The sequence below is a fragment of the Aptenodytes patagonicus genome, chromosome 3 (assembly GCF_965638725.1).
Source record: "Aptenodytes patagonicus chromosome 3, bAptPat1.pri.cur, whole genome shotgun sequence".
In the NCBI taxonomy this organism is placed as follows: Eukaryota; Metazoa; Chordata; class Aves; order Sphenisciformes; family Spheniscidae; genus Aptenodytes; species Aptenodytes patagonicus.
In genome coordinates this window covers 77,681,607-77,697,780 of record NC_134951.1, presented here as the reverse complement: position 1 = coordinate 77,697,780, position 16,174 = coordinate 77,681,607, and the positions used below count along the sequence as shown (strand labels likewise).

The 16,174-nt window shown below is 37.8% G+C and overlaps 1 protein-coding gene across 5 annotated transcripts in view; it reads left to right on the top strand.

Annotated features, from left to right (window-relative positions):
- UTRN (utrophin) overlaps positions 1 to 16,174 on the top strand; it is a 418,084-nt gene that overhangs the window by 310,219 nt on the left and 91,691 nt on the right. For 4 of the 5 annotated variants that reach the window (XM_076333919.1, XM_076333918.1, XM_076333920.1 and 1 more), the window contains one exon: positions 5,310 to 5,439. In XM_076333919.1, the coding sequence (XP_076190034.1) occupies positions 5,310 to 5,439 (130 nt within the window). Of the gene's footprint in view, positions 1 to 5,309; positions 5,440 to 14,571; positions 14,619 to 16,174 lie in introns of those variants that run through there. The other variant, XM_076333922.1, reaches the window with a different exon arrangement.

The window sequence follows — 16,174 nt, the reverse complement described above, 5'->3', positions numbered from 1 at the left end:
GAACATGTAGGATTGGGTCTCATCTTTGAAGTCCCATGTGCTGCACGTGTCTCTGTCTCCCAGTATTAATGGTTGTATATTAGGCACCATCTTTCTCCTTCATTATTTCTTTTGCCACGTAGATTAAGTACGAAGTAATAAGTGGTAAATGCATGGTGAGATGCACCATCTCAAATTAAATATTGTTCTTTATTTGAAGGTATTCTGTATCAGCTTGGGTAGATACGTTATAAAACTGACTTTCACGTAGAGTTGTGTCAAGAGACCAAAATACTTACTTTTGAAACTTTATGTATACGTGTGATATTAAATAGCGTCTGTCGTGAAGGAGCAGCTTTTAAACATGCTACGCTTATTTTCTTTCTAGTTGATTCTTTAATGATGCAGACAGCTGGCAGAGACTTGGTCACAACCTTAATCTCTGTGTGATCTTCATAAACAATTCCTCTTTCCATTCTTCAAGTTTTCTCAATCATCCTACTTATTCTCCCCAGCCTATTATATGCCAGGGATGATTTTTTCCATTTCATTTTAGTGTATAAAAGTAACAGGAGTTTTTCAAGCACCGGCTGCAGAATAAAGATGACTAAGTAATTAAATGCTACCGGAGCTGCTGATTGGCACATAAAGCTACAATGTGATAAACTGATAGGAGTTACAGTAACGTGCGTCTTTACTTCCTTGAAAGAGTGCATAATGAGACCTGATTTAAATATGTTCTGTTTTTAAGGAACATCCTAAGTGTTTTCTTTGAAGTTAGCTTTACCTTCATCTGTTGGAACTGTTAAGCTGATCTGCTCCTTGAATTATTCTATACAGGCCTGTACAATTCAAAAGAGGAGAAAAGAGGCTGTAGATCAACAGTGCATAATTTTGGAAGCCCACTTACTATGCTATAAAAATAATTTTAAGATGCAATTGAAGGAAATGGGTGCTTACAGGATACACTAAACAGTGTAAAAATTCATGAATTTTTCTAGCTTTCTAATTTTTCAAGAGTGGAAAAGGCTTCAGCTAAAAAGCATTCCCTGCAGAAATTTTGGAAGGCCTTGGTTTTAGGCAAATTCCTTGTCTATAAATTCAGACAGTAAGTTAAAAAATGTTAGCTTGTAAGAAGAGTTAGTTTTTATATTAGAAATCATAAGCATCTCTAATGAAGAAAGGGCAAACGGGTTAGATTATCTTGGTATAACAGAACAAATGGTATATAATTTCCAAAGTTATAATGGGAAAAACATATGTTTCACACTTACTGAAAGAGGAACAAATCTAAATGGAGAGTAAATCATTGGGTAATGGTTGTAAATCAGGGAGCTAACACTTCTTTGTTTTCTTCCCTGAGAGGATTGTGTTAGTGGGGTCCTGTGTTAATCTGCCATCGTCAAGTAACTTGAAGGATGTCCCTCATACCTGCAAAATGAATGCTGCCATGCTGTTCGTAGTTGCTTTGTGTGATGCTGCATAAAACATTTCAAGAGTGTAGTTTTGTGAGCCCCTGTCCACCTACCAGTGGAATAATTCTTTCAGGTCTCAAAGGAGGATTTTTTTAATTATTCTTGGCTAGTATTATTTAAGGTCAGCTCTGAAAACTGTTTGTGCTGGCACTGCATCAGCACACCAGATTTTAGGTTTCCAGGTTTCTTTTCCCTTCTTTTATAAGAATCAAGAATGTCTAAAATTAGTGTTGGTTTCTCCAGGAATCTTTAAAAAAATCCATGTCCTGGTTTATGTAGGAAATAAGAATGAATTTTCAAATGCAATAAAACTGTTGGAAGTGTAGACGTTGGATTTGGTAGTCTCTGTCACCTGTCAGATTACTGAGGGAAGTGAAGCTTGCATTTTAAACCATTACCTAAAATATACAGTAATTGTACAATTTAGAATTGTAGTATGAAATATAGTGGTATGAATTACTGCCAAAGTTGCATACAGCCCCTTTTTGTATGACCAATATAGCTTTAAAATATCATTGTACTTGTATAAATATAAAGGAGCATCATGTGGGGAAAAAAAGTGTACTATCTATGTGCTCAGTGTTCAAAATTTCATTTTGCGCTCACATCTGCATACCCAACAGGACTCAAAAAATACTTGCACCCACGTGTTTACCTTATTAGTGGACAGTTTCAGTGACAAGTTTCAAGGTGCCTCTCAAGTCTTTTGCCATACCTTCACTTATTATTTATTTCATCTATACCAAAACTCCAGTATTAATTTTCTCCTAATTTTCTCCCTGAAAAATATAGCTAGCTACGGGGGAAGAATTCTCCAACTACCAAAACCTGTGCTACGCTCAAAGCTGTATGAATGCTTTAACTATTTTAGTCCTTAATGACAAACAAGGGGGAATGAAGTGACACAGTAATATACTTCTCTACTGCAAGAGGTGCATCCATTCTGAGTAGCCGTCAGGGAGGTATCTTTTGCAAAACTAAATAAAACACCAAAATACATGACTGCACTGCTTATTATATAAAAATCTTTAATACAATAATCAAATTCAGTATTGCAGCTTTTACGTTCCTTGCTGGGCTTTTTATGGCTTACTTTTACTCTGTAGTGTTCTTGTAGATGTGGTTTTTCCAATGAAATCTTTCTTCAGTCCACTCAAGACAGATGATATTTGAGTTCAAGATTAGATTTATAAGTGGGTTTCTTTTTTTTTTCTGTTGCCTGGAAGGACAAGAGGGTATTATGGATACATTTGGTTATTCTTGAATCATGTACTCTCATTGCTGTTCTTGCTTACTGGCAGAGAGAGACAGGGAGATATACTGAGTATTGCTAAGAAACAAGGAATAAAGTTATGCAAGTCTGAGTGGCTGTTCCAAAAATTATTTTTGCATCTGTGGCATAAGAAAAAAATGTATAAACCATGATGTAAGAAGTCTGTGGTGTGCTCAAGATACTCTTTTTTACTACTAAATTATTTCAATATTATTATTTCATGTGCAAGGTTTCTTTCATGCTAAAAGATTTCTTTGTCAAGGTGTATTAATAAGGAATGCCTTGGATGACTTAGAGATGATGGGCCAAAGTCTTAAAATCTTTGTGTTGTCAACCTCAATTTGAACAGCTTCAGTGGCAGGGATGGCGGAGGGGGACAGAGAATTAAATCCAAGGTCTCTTAGGTCAAACTTGATTGAAGTTTTATTGAGGGTGATCAGGAGAAATTGATGAATACAATATGTGAAGCTAAACGGGAGAGACGCAGCAAAAGAGATCCATCTGTAAATTATTTCTAACTGCTGAAATTTCTTAGTAGGCTCAAAATGTGTCATAGCCTCCTTTTTCTTGTATGCTTTGGAAATATTTGGGAAATTGCATGGAGGAAAAAAAAGTAATTCTAGAAAGTTTCATACTTCACACTGAAGTAAAGTAATCACCCCTCTGTTTCTGACAAAATCTTTGGAATTAAAAGTTAAGATTGTGTTTTAATGATGCATCCCCACAGGCTCTACTAACCAAAAGCTTTTTAAATGGGTAATTTTTGAGCCTTAATTGCACAGTAGTGATAATGGCTTCTTGTCTTCCTTCTTTCCTGAAACAAATTCCTGCATAGAGAATGTTTTCATGATTTGTAAAATATGGATGATTTTGAAGAGTCTTATTCTAATGTGTGTTATGTGAAATTAAAATATTGATACATACTGTGCTGATTTGAAGGGATTCTTCAGGAATGTTGCTTTTACAATACTTCAGTTTCTGTAAAAAAAAATTTTTTTTTTTTTTACAAAGTAGGGCTTGGTTTTTGAATTACAATTTTTGTTTCTTATTAAACATAGTATATACTAAATGCTACAAAAAATAGGGCTTATCCTTATTGTTATTATTGCTATACAAAAGCATGTAGAGAGAACACTTGTGAAGAGTTTTTTGTATAAAGACAATAGTTAATGGTTACTGAAGATAGGACTGTATAATGCAAGTTCCTAAATGTAATGGAGGTTAGCATATTTTTAGTGATCAGTTTTTGTTGGGTTTTGGTTTTTTTATTTAATTTTGAGCAGAAGTAGAGTGGGAAGGAATGGAAGGATTTGGGAAGATGAGGAGGATAAAGGAATAAAGTGGGGGAGAAGGGGCAAAAAATAATATCTTGCCTCCTGCTAAGCTGAAGTCAAGAGGTAGGTGTTTTTTGTGTTTGTGGCATCAAGAGACTTACTGATGAGAAGGATAAGGTCACATTTGCGAGACTTTCATGGTAACTGTTTTTCACAATTTTCTGTAGTGCAAAGCACTCGTTTTGTTTTCTAATGTGAACACTAACTGCTTTTCTTGAGCTGGAATGGGGCCTGAGCAGATTGTGTCAGCAAAATAAGCCTTGATTTTGTAATTAGAGCTAAAAAATATATTGTAAAAATTAACCATAGCATTTTATTAATGTTTAAAGTATCTTCTTTTGTGTTTCTATTGGTGGAAAGTAATATAAATAAAACATGCAAAGTAGTTTCATTCTAGGTGGGACAGATTTATACTTAAAAAATGGAATGGAAGAAAATGCTTTATAAGAAACATTACAGCTGATTACTTATGAACGCTTTTTTTAAAAAAGGGTGGTTACACTTAACCCTTTTAAAAAAGTCGTAAATGCTTGGTAACAAAATATCCTGAAATTAATTTCCATTAGCATGAAAACATCTTAAAAGAAAATTTGATTTTTTTTTCTGTTTACAAGGCTCAATTGTTTCTGCATAATAAGGCTCAAAATATTGTTGGCTAATTTGAAGGATGTTTTTTCAGAATGTATTCTCATTATAAAAGTTCTGGTTACGTATCGTCTAAGTTTTAAAAATTTTAATAAATAGGAGACACAATAAGAGGTAGCGTTTTCTAAAGAATGTAAAGTACTGTTGCAATTCTTTTTAGCAGTGTGAAATTATCTTCTGAAGTTTCAGTAGATGCAATTCTGGTATTCCAGCTACCAAAAAAGAAAAAATAGTCTGTTGTAGTAATCTACTATATATTAGCAATCCTGTTAATAGCAATAAACCCTTTAATTTTACTTTTTTTTTTTAGAAGTTGAATGTAGTAGTTTCAGTTTCTGTTAGGTGAGTGTTTGTAAAACCTACCATCATCATCTTTCTTGTGTTCAATTCTTCAAGTCAATTCTATAATTCTAGCCTTAATTAATTTCTTGCCATTTCTGTTCTGTAAAATTTACATTTTATCTCGCAGTCTGAATGACATGTTGGCTATTACTCACTTACTAGACAGGTCTGGTCAGAGAGGTGAAAACAGAGAAAATGGTTTAGTATCTGTTGTTCACAAGATCAAGTTACAAATGGCCGCCTTCTTTCTCTTCCCAAAAGGCACTGAGGCGTGAACTGAAGGATAAAGAGCAAACCATTCTCAATGCTGTGGACCAGGCACGAGTTTTCCTTGCTGACCAACCAATTGAGGGGCCTGAGGAACCAAGAAGGACCTTGCATTCGAAAGCAGGTAAGAAAATACGTTCTTCTGGGAATAGTTAAAAGGAAAGAAAAAGGACCTATGTGTCTCTAGTACGTACTTTTATATCCCAATTACTTGGTTAGACTTCAGAATTTTCCAAACCACATCCTGATTGCTTTTATTTCAATTATTTACCCTCAAAGTATTACTACTCTGCTTTATAAGCACTCACATTTTAATGGAAGAAATAGAAAAATCTCTATTTCCTTTTCCGATTTTTGATTCAAAACACTTAAGTCATCAGTTCCGTTCTTTTCTTTTTCTTAACATGATAACATATGCACCTTAAATGTAGTCAGAATAGTAGTTCAAGGATACACATTCAAATGTATATATGTTGTTGTTGCAAAGTTTTACTCCACAAATAGAAATTAACCTATTAGGTGGTGTATCTCATTAGAAGTAAAAGGAATCAGCTTTAGGAAGGCAGTCATTACAGAATCTTAAAGATTTGAACATTAAATGAATTATTTCTAAGGAATAAACTGCAGCTATCCTAGAAATGATATTTGCATAGTATTTGTTGAGATATTTGTCTATATCAGAGACCAACAAGGAGGTAATAATTTTCCTCCACACCACACGCCCCCATAACTTCAAAATAGGAAAATATACCAAATATCTGTGCAATTAAGTCCTAGAATTATGTTTCTGATACAAGCTACAACATTATAAAATCTTACTTTTAATTATCGGGGGTTAGTTTTTTCTTCCCATATGTCTTCCTGTACACCTTCATAGCAAACTTTTTAAGTTTGTTCAATAGAAACAACTAATCTTTCCTGCATCCATACTTTGTGTTATTTCTGTGCAAATTTTTATGTGGTTTCCCATTCCCTAATTCAACTTTGTGATAAAGTTTGAATAGCTGGTGATTAAAGCCAATGAACCATTTTTTGCTGTGGTTAGTTCTGGTACCTTAGCTGCTGTAATGTATCTACTACTTCCTTTTTGAACTCTTAACCCCTGAAAACATTCTGTTTGTCTTTACTCTCAAACTTATTTGATATATTGCATCTCTAATGTTTTAGTTGGTCTAAATCACAAGCAAGCTTGCAGTTGAAAAATAAGGAATGCTCGCTTTATATTTGCTCATTCTTTCACACAAAAGTTTGAAGTCACAGACTCTCCTCTCAAAAGCCATAGAACCACCCAGCACAAATGATGCCAATGCATAAAATGTTACCAGTGTAAAATGTTCATTTTCTAGCAGGGGTTGATATCAATGATCTATTGTTGACTGAAAGTGGAAGAGCAAACTTCAGATGATGAGCTGCATCATAAATTCTTTTTATGCAATCTATTATTATTATTATATTGTGCTATACAGATGGCAGTGATAACAGAATAGCAGGGAATTTGATGACCATGGTAAACTGCGTGACAATAATGGCCAGGCAGATGGTCTGCAAGTGATGTATGAGTGTCTCTTGTCTAGTCACCATATTTGAAAACTGATCAAATATATTCAGACTGGGAAGCTTCATAGATGTGCATTGAACTTATTTTTCTCTTTCTTCTTCACAGTCAGTAGTTCCATAGACTTTCTTTTTTTGAGCACATGGTGGGTTAGTCTTGGCTACCAGTCAAACTCCCACCCATCCGCTCACTCGCTTCCTCCACCCCAGTGGGATGGAGGCAGAAGATAGGAAGAACAGAAGTGAAAAAGCTCATGGGTCAAGATGGGGACAGATGGAGATCACTTACAAGCTACTGTTATGGGCTAGACAAATTTAGCTTGGGGAAAATAAACTATTTATTGTCATTGAAAATAAATATGTAATTACTGATTCAGTAGTGGGAAACAAGAAGACAAACATTAAAAACACAGCTTTCCGCCCCCGCCTTCTCAGGCTCAACTTGACTCCTTCATTCCTGTCTCCTTCCCCCCCTTGTTATGACTGCAGGTGACGTTCAGCCTCTTCAACAGGGCAACAAGTGGTGTGAGAGGGTGGGAAGGTGGTGGGTCCACGGTCAGCCTAGCAGTTTCTCTCTGCTGCTCCTTTCTTCTCATATCTTTCCTCTGCCCCAGCGTGGGTTCTCCATGGGGAATATCTGCCCTGCCATGGAGCTGCTCCTCCTCCTCTGACCTTGGTGTTCCCTTTGCTGTTTCTCCTTTCTGTTCCCTCCTCCTCCCTCTCTGGTGTTTTCTGCTGTTTCTTAAATACACTTTCCCTGAGGTACCACCAGTGTGGCTGAGGGTCTCAGCTGTGCCCTGTGCTAGGTCTGCTCGAGCCAGCTGTCCCTGGCATGGGGCCCCCGATCCTGATGTTTTCATGCCAGGGAGGGCAGTGTTGCAAGGTCAAAGAATGAGAGAGATTTAGGAGAAAACTGACAAGAATCAGTTTTGAACTTGACTGGCCAAGACCTATTTTAAGGACCTGTGCATACAGACATTCATTGTTCCGTCCAAAGAGAATATTTGTTATAGGATGCCTTATGTAACCCGTTATTGACTGTAATGTTCTTGTTAATTTCAAATATATCACAAGAATGTAAAATTAGGTTATGAGCAAGCCTTGGTTTCTTCTTTCCCATGTTGGCTTTCTGCTTCCTGTGTTGGCCTCCTACTGTACCATGTAGTAACTGGCACATTCAAACACAGTTCTTCCGCTTGAGGGAAACTGCCTTCTAAGTTAATTTCATCTCCCATCTGTCTTTTCTTCTGATTTTGTTGTGCCATGTTTCTGTAGGGAGGCCCCGTCACAAAAAAGCAAGCTGCACATTCTTCTTGTCTTTGAGCTGCTTCAGCATCTGAGTGGAGCTGATTGATAAACCAGCAGGCCAGCTGCTGAATTTTATAGATGGTCAGGATAAGGAAATCGGAAACGCTAACATTTTTAGCTTTGTTGTTACTTGTCCATGGTATAGGAGAAACTTAGATCTAAAAAAGTTAATTGTAATTCTCTGTGGCATAGTTACGGATGGCTTCTTAGATCCCTGTACTGTTAGTAAGGTTACAGGCCATGGGAAACACAAAGGAAAGCAGAAATAACGTTTTCTGTCCCTAGGGTTCTATGAACCGATGATATGGCTTTGCTGAAATTCTGTCCTTAAAATTCCACTGATGCAGTGAGGGAGTGGAGATAATTTTTTTAGAAGATAACATAAACTAACATCCTAGCAGATTACCACAGGCCACTACACTGATTCTCACTGCAATAGTGTGAATGCTTCCAGGAGTCTGCAGTGTTGTCGAAGTACTTCAGTAGCTTCTAGTTTTCTTACGGCAATCCCATTCCTAGCTTTGAAAGCTGTTATTTGGTAGCAAAGGTTGTTGTGATAAACACGTCATTTAAAATTAAGTATTTACCATCTGTTACCTCCTCTTAATTGAAAGTGCAGAAAACTCCATAAATCACATCTGTGTTATAAGAGAAATATATTACTAGGTATCAGTGAATTACATGCATATACTTTATTTAAACTTGTAGACACACAACTTATTTGCCTGTTTCAGACATAAATAAAAGTCAGACAACTTTGCTTCCTACCACTGAACACATTCAGATAAATTCTCTGCCATAATTTTTCCTCTTAGCAAGGAAGATCTCACTGGAAACAGGCAATTTACTGTTTTCTAATGTATATAGCAGGCAGCATTTCTATTCTCAACCACTTGTGCCTGCCCACTAGCTATCACACACCGCTGGAATAGTTTTTTGTTCTCTGCTACGCAGCTGGGCTGAGTATGAAGTTTTGAGTGTGAAAATCAGAAGTGCTTAGGAGAACGAAGAGGGTATGGCCCACTGGAGGTCAGTGGAATCATGCCAAGAAACTGCTTACACTATTTTGAGCATTGCTGCCTCTGTTTTAGTTGGAGCTCATTCACTTGTGACTTTTGAGAGTTTCTTCGTAAGATTAGAGAAATGTGCAGTTACCCATGAGAGAATCTCAAAGTAAGTATCTCTCTCTCTTTCAAATCTCTTAGTCACTCTGCAAGTTTAGTCCACCTGGGTAGAGCCTTGAATTTCTTCCTGTAGAGTCTACCTGGTTGCCTGCTTGGAGTCATATTAGTAAAGTTCAAGGAAGTTGTTTCCATTTGCTGAGTGCTGTGGAGTGCAAACTTAGAGGAGTTTTAAACCTGAATTTTTAACAGCTGAGTATTGGAAACAGGCTGGCCTGAGGCCATGCCGGTTAATTTTATTACTGCTTTTTTTAACTACGAGGACCTCAAGATAGAAGCAGAGTTATATTCATTCTTGACCTGTATGCTATGTTATGGCCTGGTTTTAGCTGAAACACAGGATGCTTCCCTGGTGGAAGCCATGTTCTTAAAGTTTAACTGTTGCCTTGTTTTAAAGACTCCAGAAACCAGTAAAGCTTTGTCTGCAAGAGAATTCTCAGTTACGCTACTAGCAACGCAGATGACTGATGGTTAGGACCTTGTTTGAAAGAAAATGCCTTTCTTACACTCTAGAGCAAACATAGCTCAAAAACGTTGTAAATGAGCCTCAAGAAAGCAAATTGAAAATTGCAGAATATTGAACAAAAGGTGTATAGAGGAGAAAACAGGCTGAGGAAACTTGCTTAGAAGGTTCAAAAAAGTTCAGAACATGGATGTTTTTAAGTCCTGTGTTGTTATAGGATGCCATCAGGTCAGGGAGCCCAATCTTTTGTGCTGCCTGACTTGTCTTTATTTCCTGTTTTTGTATTGTTTTGGAATAAAATAGATGCCTTTGTTTTGTTTTGAAATGCTGTTAGGGGATGTATATCTGTCTCCTGCAGCCTTGCTGAGGAGCTACCTGCCATACGTGCTGTGCCAGAAAAAAATCTTTATTGATCTTTGGAAGAAATAAAAGGCCTGTTACAATCTGCAGTTGCAGTGCTTTGGAAAGCAACATAGGATTAATTCCTTGCTTATCTAGAGTAACTGGGATACAGTGGTGATAGCCTTCTCTCTGTTAGTACTCTCCCTTCAACAGGAATCGGAAGAAGACATAGTAGCTTGGTGATGCTATAATAGTACTGTTATATTTGGCTTTTTTTTGTTTTGTGGCAGGAGCAGACTTAAAACTGAATTCATACCTGGTTTATGTTCCTGGAGCAACACAAACTTTGGGCTTCCACTGTGCAAAAGTATGGTGAACTTGCTTTGGATTGCACCATTTATTAAAAAATGGTGGCTTGTTTTTACTGAAAAGTATTATATGTGTTTTGATTATATTGACAAATTAATGATGCATTTATCCAGCGTAACCAGTGTATCGGGATTGCTTTAATCTTCTTTAGTTTTCTGGAGATAGATGCTATGGGACGACTTAATTATCTCTTTTAACTAGCAGCTGTTTTCTCTTTGTGTCGTCCTTCTGTCTTTCCCCACCAGCACCCACTGGGAAATACCAACAACCATTATTAAAGGATATGTATATTTGCTAGCATTGTTCTCATTTGTCTTTATCTGGAGCCTGTACTCTGGGCCCTTTCCAGAAGTATTCATCATACATGAGGTTAACAGCTTTCGTTTTCTCTGCTTTCGCAGTTCTGTCTTCTGCACACGAAGGGTAATTTGTCTTTTATCCTGCAGAGACTTTCTTCATTCACTCTTTATTTAATTATATTTGTTTGGTTTGAAGAACTTTCAGTATTGATAGGAGAAAACCTAAATGGGCTAAGATGGAAATGACTGTGCTTTTTCTTTGTTTTAACTACATATGCAATAGATATTTGAATAGGAGAAAAAGGTGACATACTGGGTTATGCTTGCATGGTTGGGTGCTTGGAGTCTGACTAATTGCTACATTTCCACGTTATACAGTTGCTGCTTATTCTTTCAACTTCCTGTTCCCATCCCGTCAGAACTAAGTTTTCTGTCCAGATTGTTAGAAACCCAGAGAATGCTTTCGCTGGAGTGATGCTAAAGACTTCATCGTGCAACAATAGCACTGCTTTTGGTTCTTCTGCTTAGGAGTTTGACAATGTGCCATTGTGTCTGTTCAAATGCTCTGAAAGTGTTCATAATGTTTACAGTGCTGTGTCACCCATTGTTTTTTGCTGCAAAGATTGATTGAACCAAGGAAGAGACAACGTTTGACATAATGGGAGAGGGAGGGGGCATGAAGCCAGCTCCAGTTCTAGTATATTTTATTAAGAATATAGCAAAAGTGAAAGGAAATTAATGTAATTGTGGCAAGTTGGAAAGAGATCATTAGTTCAAGTCTACATAGTGAGGATCAAGCAAAGTTGCTTAGAATCAAAACTGCTAGAGCCAGGAACAGTTCGAGATCTAAAATAAATTCTTAAGCAAGAAGAATTTTCTTCACTGATAACTTTCCTGGGTGAGTATTCTCCATATATGTAAGCATGTAAGGAAGCTATACGCTGTAAAGTTCAGGCTTGAAAGTTTTCCTTCCATGGCACTGTCTCTGCTAGAGACACAGAAGAGCTGTTGGTGCTTTCATTGCTTTGTTTGTGACAAAAAATGTTTATTAAAACCAAGTTTTTTCCACTACAGAAGCAGACTTTTTTTCCCTGCTCTTTCTCCCTGACTGCAAGGTCAGTTAACACCTTTCCTCTCTGGTAAACAGCTGGTCCAGTGAATATAGGCTTTTCTTACTTTCTGAGCAGCTGCTGAAGTGGAGATAAATGTACTAAGTACCATTAAAAAAAAAAGGAGAGGGAAAATAAAAAAAAAAAGCTCATCATTGAGAAGACTTTATATTAAGTGGGGACAAAAAAAGCAACAACCACTGTGTAGCTTTTTTTCACAGCAAAAAAGAACTCTGTCTGCCAGTGTGTGTAATGACAGACTGGTGAAACGAATCCAAACTCATAGAAGAAAGTTCTCACTGTTAAGACATCTTTTTGAGGTTTACAATTCTATGCTATGCAACCAGTATCTTGGAGAATGTGTTATCTGCTTGAAAAAAACTAATGTGTTGCTCGTTAATAAGTTGGTTTTTCATGATGGAAAATATGAGGTTATACAAGATGTATTTCTCTCTTAAATGAATAGATGCTGAATGGTTTTATAGCTCATAAAAACGTGTGTTTTGCTTTATTTCCCTAGTAAATGTCTTTTTAGGGCAAGTTTATAAGCACTTCCAAGGCTTTTGTAAAATAAAGCAGTCTTGCAATGAATTAATATTTTTCAAATAAAATATGCAGCAGATACCCTCGCATAATGACACTGATTTGACAAATGGTCTTAAAAGATGTTTTGGTTTTCAGTTCTGTTGGGATACTTGTGTCGCCCCAGTCAATCTGGAATTTTTTTCCCTCCCAAAATATGTGACTAGTCTGTCATGAGTAAAGCTGCCTTGTTTTAGCTGGCCAGACAAATAAAGTCAGGCTGTTGTTCCCCTCTTCTATTCCCATTTATTGCTACAGCCACTTTTTTCCTTGTTGCTTCTACTAGAGCGAGAAGCACTCGTTGAATCTGTTGTGTCAGTACCTTTATGGACAACCAAAAAGTTTTCAAGATTTTCTGCTCTTACTGAAGCTTTCAGCATGTTCCTTGTCAAGTGATTGATCACATAACCTGCTAATAATCCAGTTTAGAACTGTTAAGCCCTTCCAACTCTCTACTCTTTTATGCAGAATTGGTAGGTTTTGGCTCTAATAACAGGTAAAGGATGATGCAAGCACATGATGTTGGATAAAAATGGCAGATTGCAGATTTGCATATATGTAACTTCTACTTAGTCCGGTTTCTGGGTATAATGTCCCCTATATTCACATGTTCAGGATGCCAACAAAGGAGGCTTCCTCTACTGGGTCTGCAATTTTCTGTCCCTTTTCAACAAAACTCAGCATTCCCTTTCCTTGTGTAAAGTGTTCCAACTTAGGTGCTCCCTTAATCCTCATTTAAAGTCCTGCAACTTTTACTCCTGAGGCCTGGTTGTCCTCAACCTGTAGTTGTAACATAGGATATCATAGGGTACCGCAACCTGTGAGGTATCCTGTGATGTGGAACTCTGCCACTAGGTGCAACTTTCCTGCCCGCTGCAGTTCAGCTTGGCTTCTAGATTGTTCACAATCCCTTTGTCACTGGACTGTAGTGGATTCTCATTCATTCGTCAGTGGTATATTATTCTTCTTAAGGGTGAATAATTCCAAAATTACTTCCAGTAACAACTTCTTTGATATCTTTACGTAAGCAATTTGTAGCTGTTGTTTTTTGTTTAAAACAACAGTTTTTATCTGAAAGGGTTTTTTGCTTAGAACTTAAGTTTTATTTCTTTTCCTTTTTCTAAAATCTGTTGCAAACTTTGGGGTAAAGATGATCCCAGAACTGTGTTGTCCTATGATGTAGTTTATTCTACTGTGAACTGCTGGAATTCCAGAGACAAGGTACAATTTATCACAGCCTATCTTTGATCTTCATCTTTATTCTGGTCTGTCAGTATTGCAAATTGTGGGTTACTGCCATGTCTCCCTATCCCAGAGCTACCTACATAGTTTATATCCCTTCGCATCTGGTTAAGCATTGCGTGTTTTTGTCACAGCTGTTCTTCCCCAGATTCCTCTTCTCAAAATACCCTCTTGCCATTGCGGTATCCATAAGCCTGGCTAACCTCTGCCTTTGCAGGCAGAGTGCACGAGCAGTGCTCTCGTGTGATAGCTTATGACACCCAGCAAGTCACTGAAATATATTGCTAAGCTCAAAATTTCTTTTGTGCCTCTCAGCTCCACTCTTTCTTCAAATGGCTCCCTGTTTTTTAAAAGAGCTTGTCTAATTCTAGAAGTCAAAACATGCTCTGCAACCCACAGCCTAGGTATTTGTCTCCCTTCCTTTGGTGATGTTGGCTCTTGTTGGTTGTCCTTGCCTCCCATTCTCCTTTGGTTACTGTTGATGGTACTTTTTTCTCCTACATGACCGCTTCTTAGCAAGTTGCCTTGTGCTTTTGGGCAACACTTAGTCATTTGGCAGCATCTTCTCCCCCATACATGCTTTTCTAGTATTTGTAGTCTAGCATGTATCAAGACTAATACAAGCTAACAAGATTTGAAAAAACTTTAAATAATAAACAAATATGTGGAATTGGTGGGCAGAAACTGTTTTTGGTCCAAACAACTCCCTGTTACTCTTACATCTGGGAAGAATGTGCCTGCCTTTCTCAGCAACAAATTGAATGTATTCTAATGATTTATTTTGTATTAATTACTTGCAGTGTGCTTTCCTGTATTGGGTGCTACGGAACAACAGTTGCATCACCAGAGGCATAGTAAGAGAACTTTTGCAACCATAACAGTGCATTTACTTTCACATTCATCTAGCCTTCAAAACGCAAAAAGCTTCCTGCCCCCCATTTTTTGTATGTTCCCCTCTCGCCCTCCTCCCCCAAGTTAGCAACTCGAAGCTTAGTCAGTTATAATGATTTTAAAGACAGTGTATCACTAAATGGAAGACTGTATGTCTCATTTGACTTCTGACAAAAACGGTGCTTCCATCTTTGCATGATTGTGTGTAGTTTATTCATAGACAACACTTGAATTTGAATCACAAGAATACTGTGATAAACCTTTTCCAAGGGCTTTATATAGGAGTGAGTGGGAGGCCAGTTGGCTTAGTTTCAGTGTATGCCATGTCTCTCCCCTTTCTTTTGTTCTCTGGTTTCTGCATTATGTCACTTCCTCTGCTTGCTTCTCTGCCTGCAGAAACCACAAGGTGCTTTTATAGAAGGGGAATCCTCTGAGACTGGCTTGCTTTGTTTGTCATTACTGAAGCAACTCTTCCCTAGTGAAGGAAGCTACCCGTGACTTTTTTCAGCAGGGCCCCTCTGAGCAGTAGACAGCAGGACCTGCTGGGGATGGCTTAGGGTTTTGGTTTTAGCTTTCTGACTGTCTGGATCTTGCTCCATCTCAAATTGAAGACCCAGGAAAGGCAGTATGTTCTCTTATTAATAGACCACCTCACTGGTTTGCAGAAATCATCTGTTGTGGGGAAGAGATAAGCCACCAGCTGACTCAGTTCTTGTTGTCAAAGAGGGTTGAGGCATGTCTGTGGTGTGGAGTTCTGTCTGATGTCTTGCAGACTTACCAGGGACTGGGGATTTAAATATAAGCAATTTACTGAAATAATCGGTATAATCTCCTGTGACTATGTCCTGATGTTGTGTGTGTGCCCCCTTTGGCTTTGCTTATGCAGAGGCAGCTGGTCTTTGCTAACGTGAATGGGATTTCCATGGTTGCTGGGTTGCGTGGAATTTAGACACATAAGCCTGAACTTTGTGAGAAAGAGTTCACCATAAGCTTGGCTCTTTTTCAGTCAACAGGTTCATTGAACATTTTTAGATTTGCAAAACCTATTTAAAACAGCCTTTTAGGACTTTGGTGTTAACACAGAAAAATGGATGTAGAGCTGCAGAACCACTCACCACATGGTACTCAGTACACCTTGGGGTTTGCTAGCGAATAGGAAGAGAAGAGACATCCTGGGGGTAGGGTGAAAGGTGGTGGTGTGGTGGTACGTGATCCAGGAACAAAGCACTGTTCTTGTTCTTTCTACATGAAATGGTCCCCAGATTCCCTATTGCAGTTTCCAGTAGGGAAGAATGATCTTTTATTTCCTCCCCTTGTGCCTCCAAAAATAACAAACCAGCAGTAAGCTGCCTTTGCTTTGCGGATACCAAAATACATGGAAGTCAGGAATAGCTTCCTGTCTTCTGATCAAGCTTTATTTTGTCATCAGGAGTGATTAAGGTTTATTTCACTTATGGCAAGGTGGACTTTCTTCTACCTTGTACCCACTGAAATAAATTATCAGTTGACTCTGGACTTA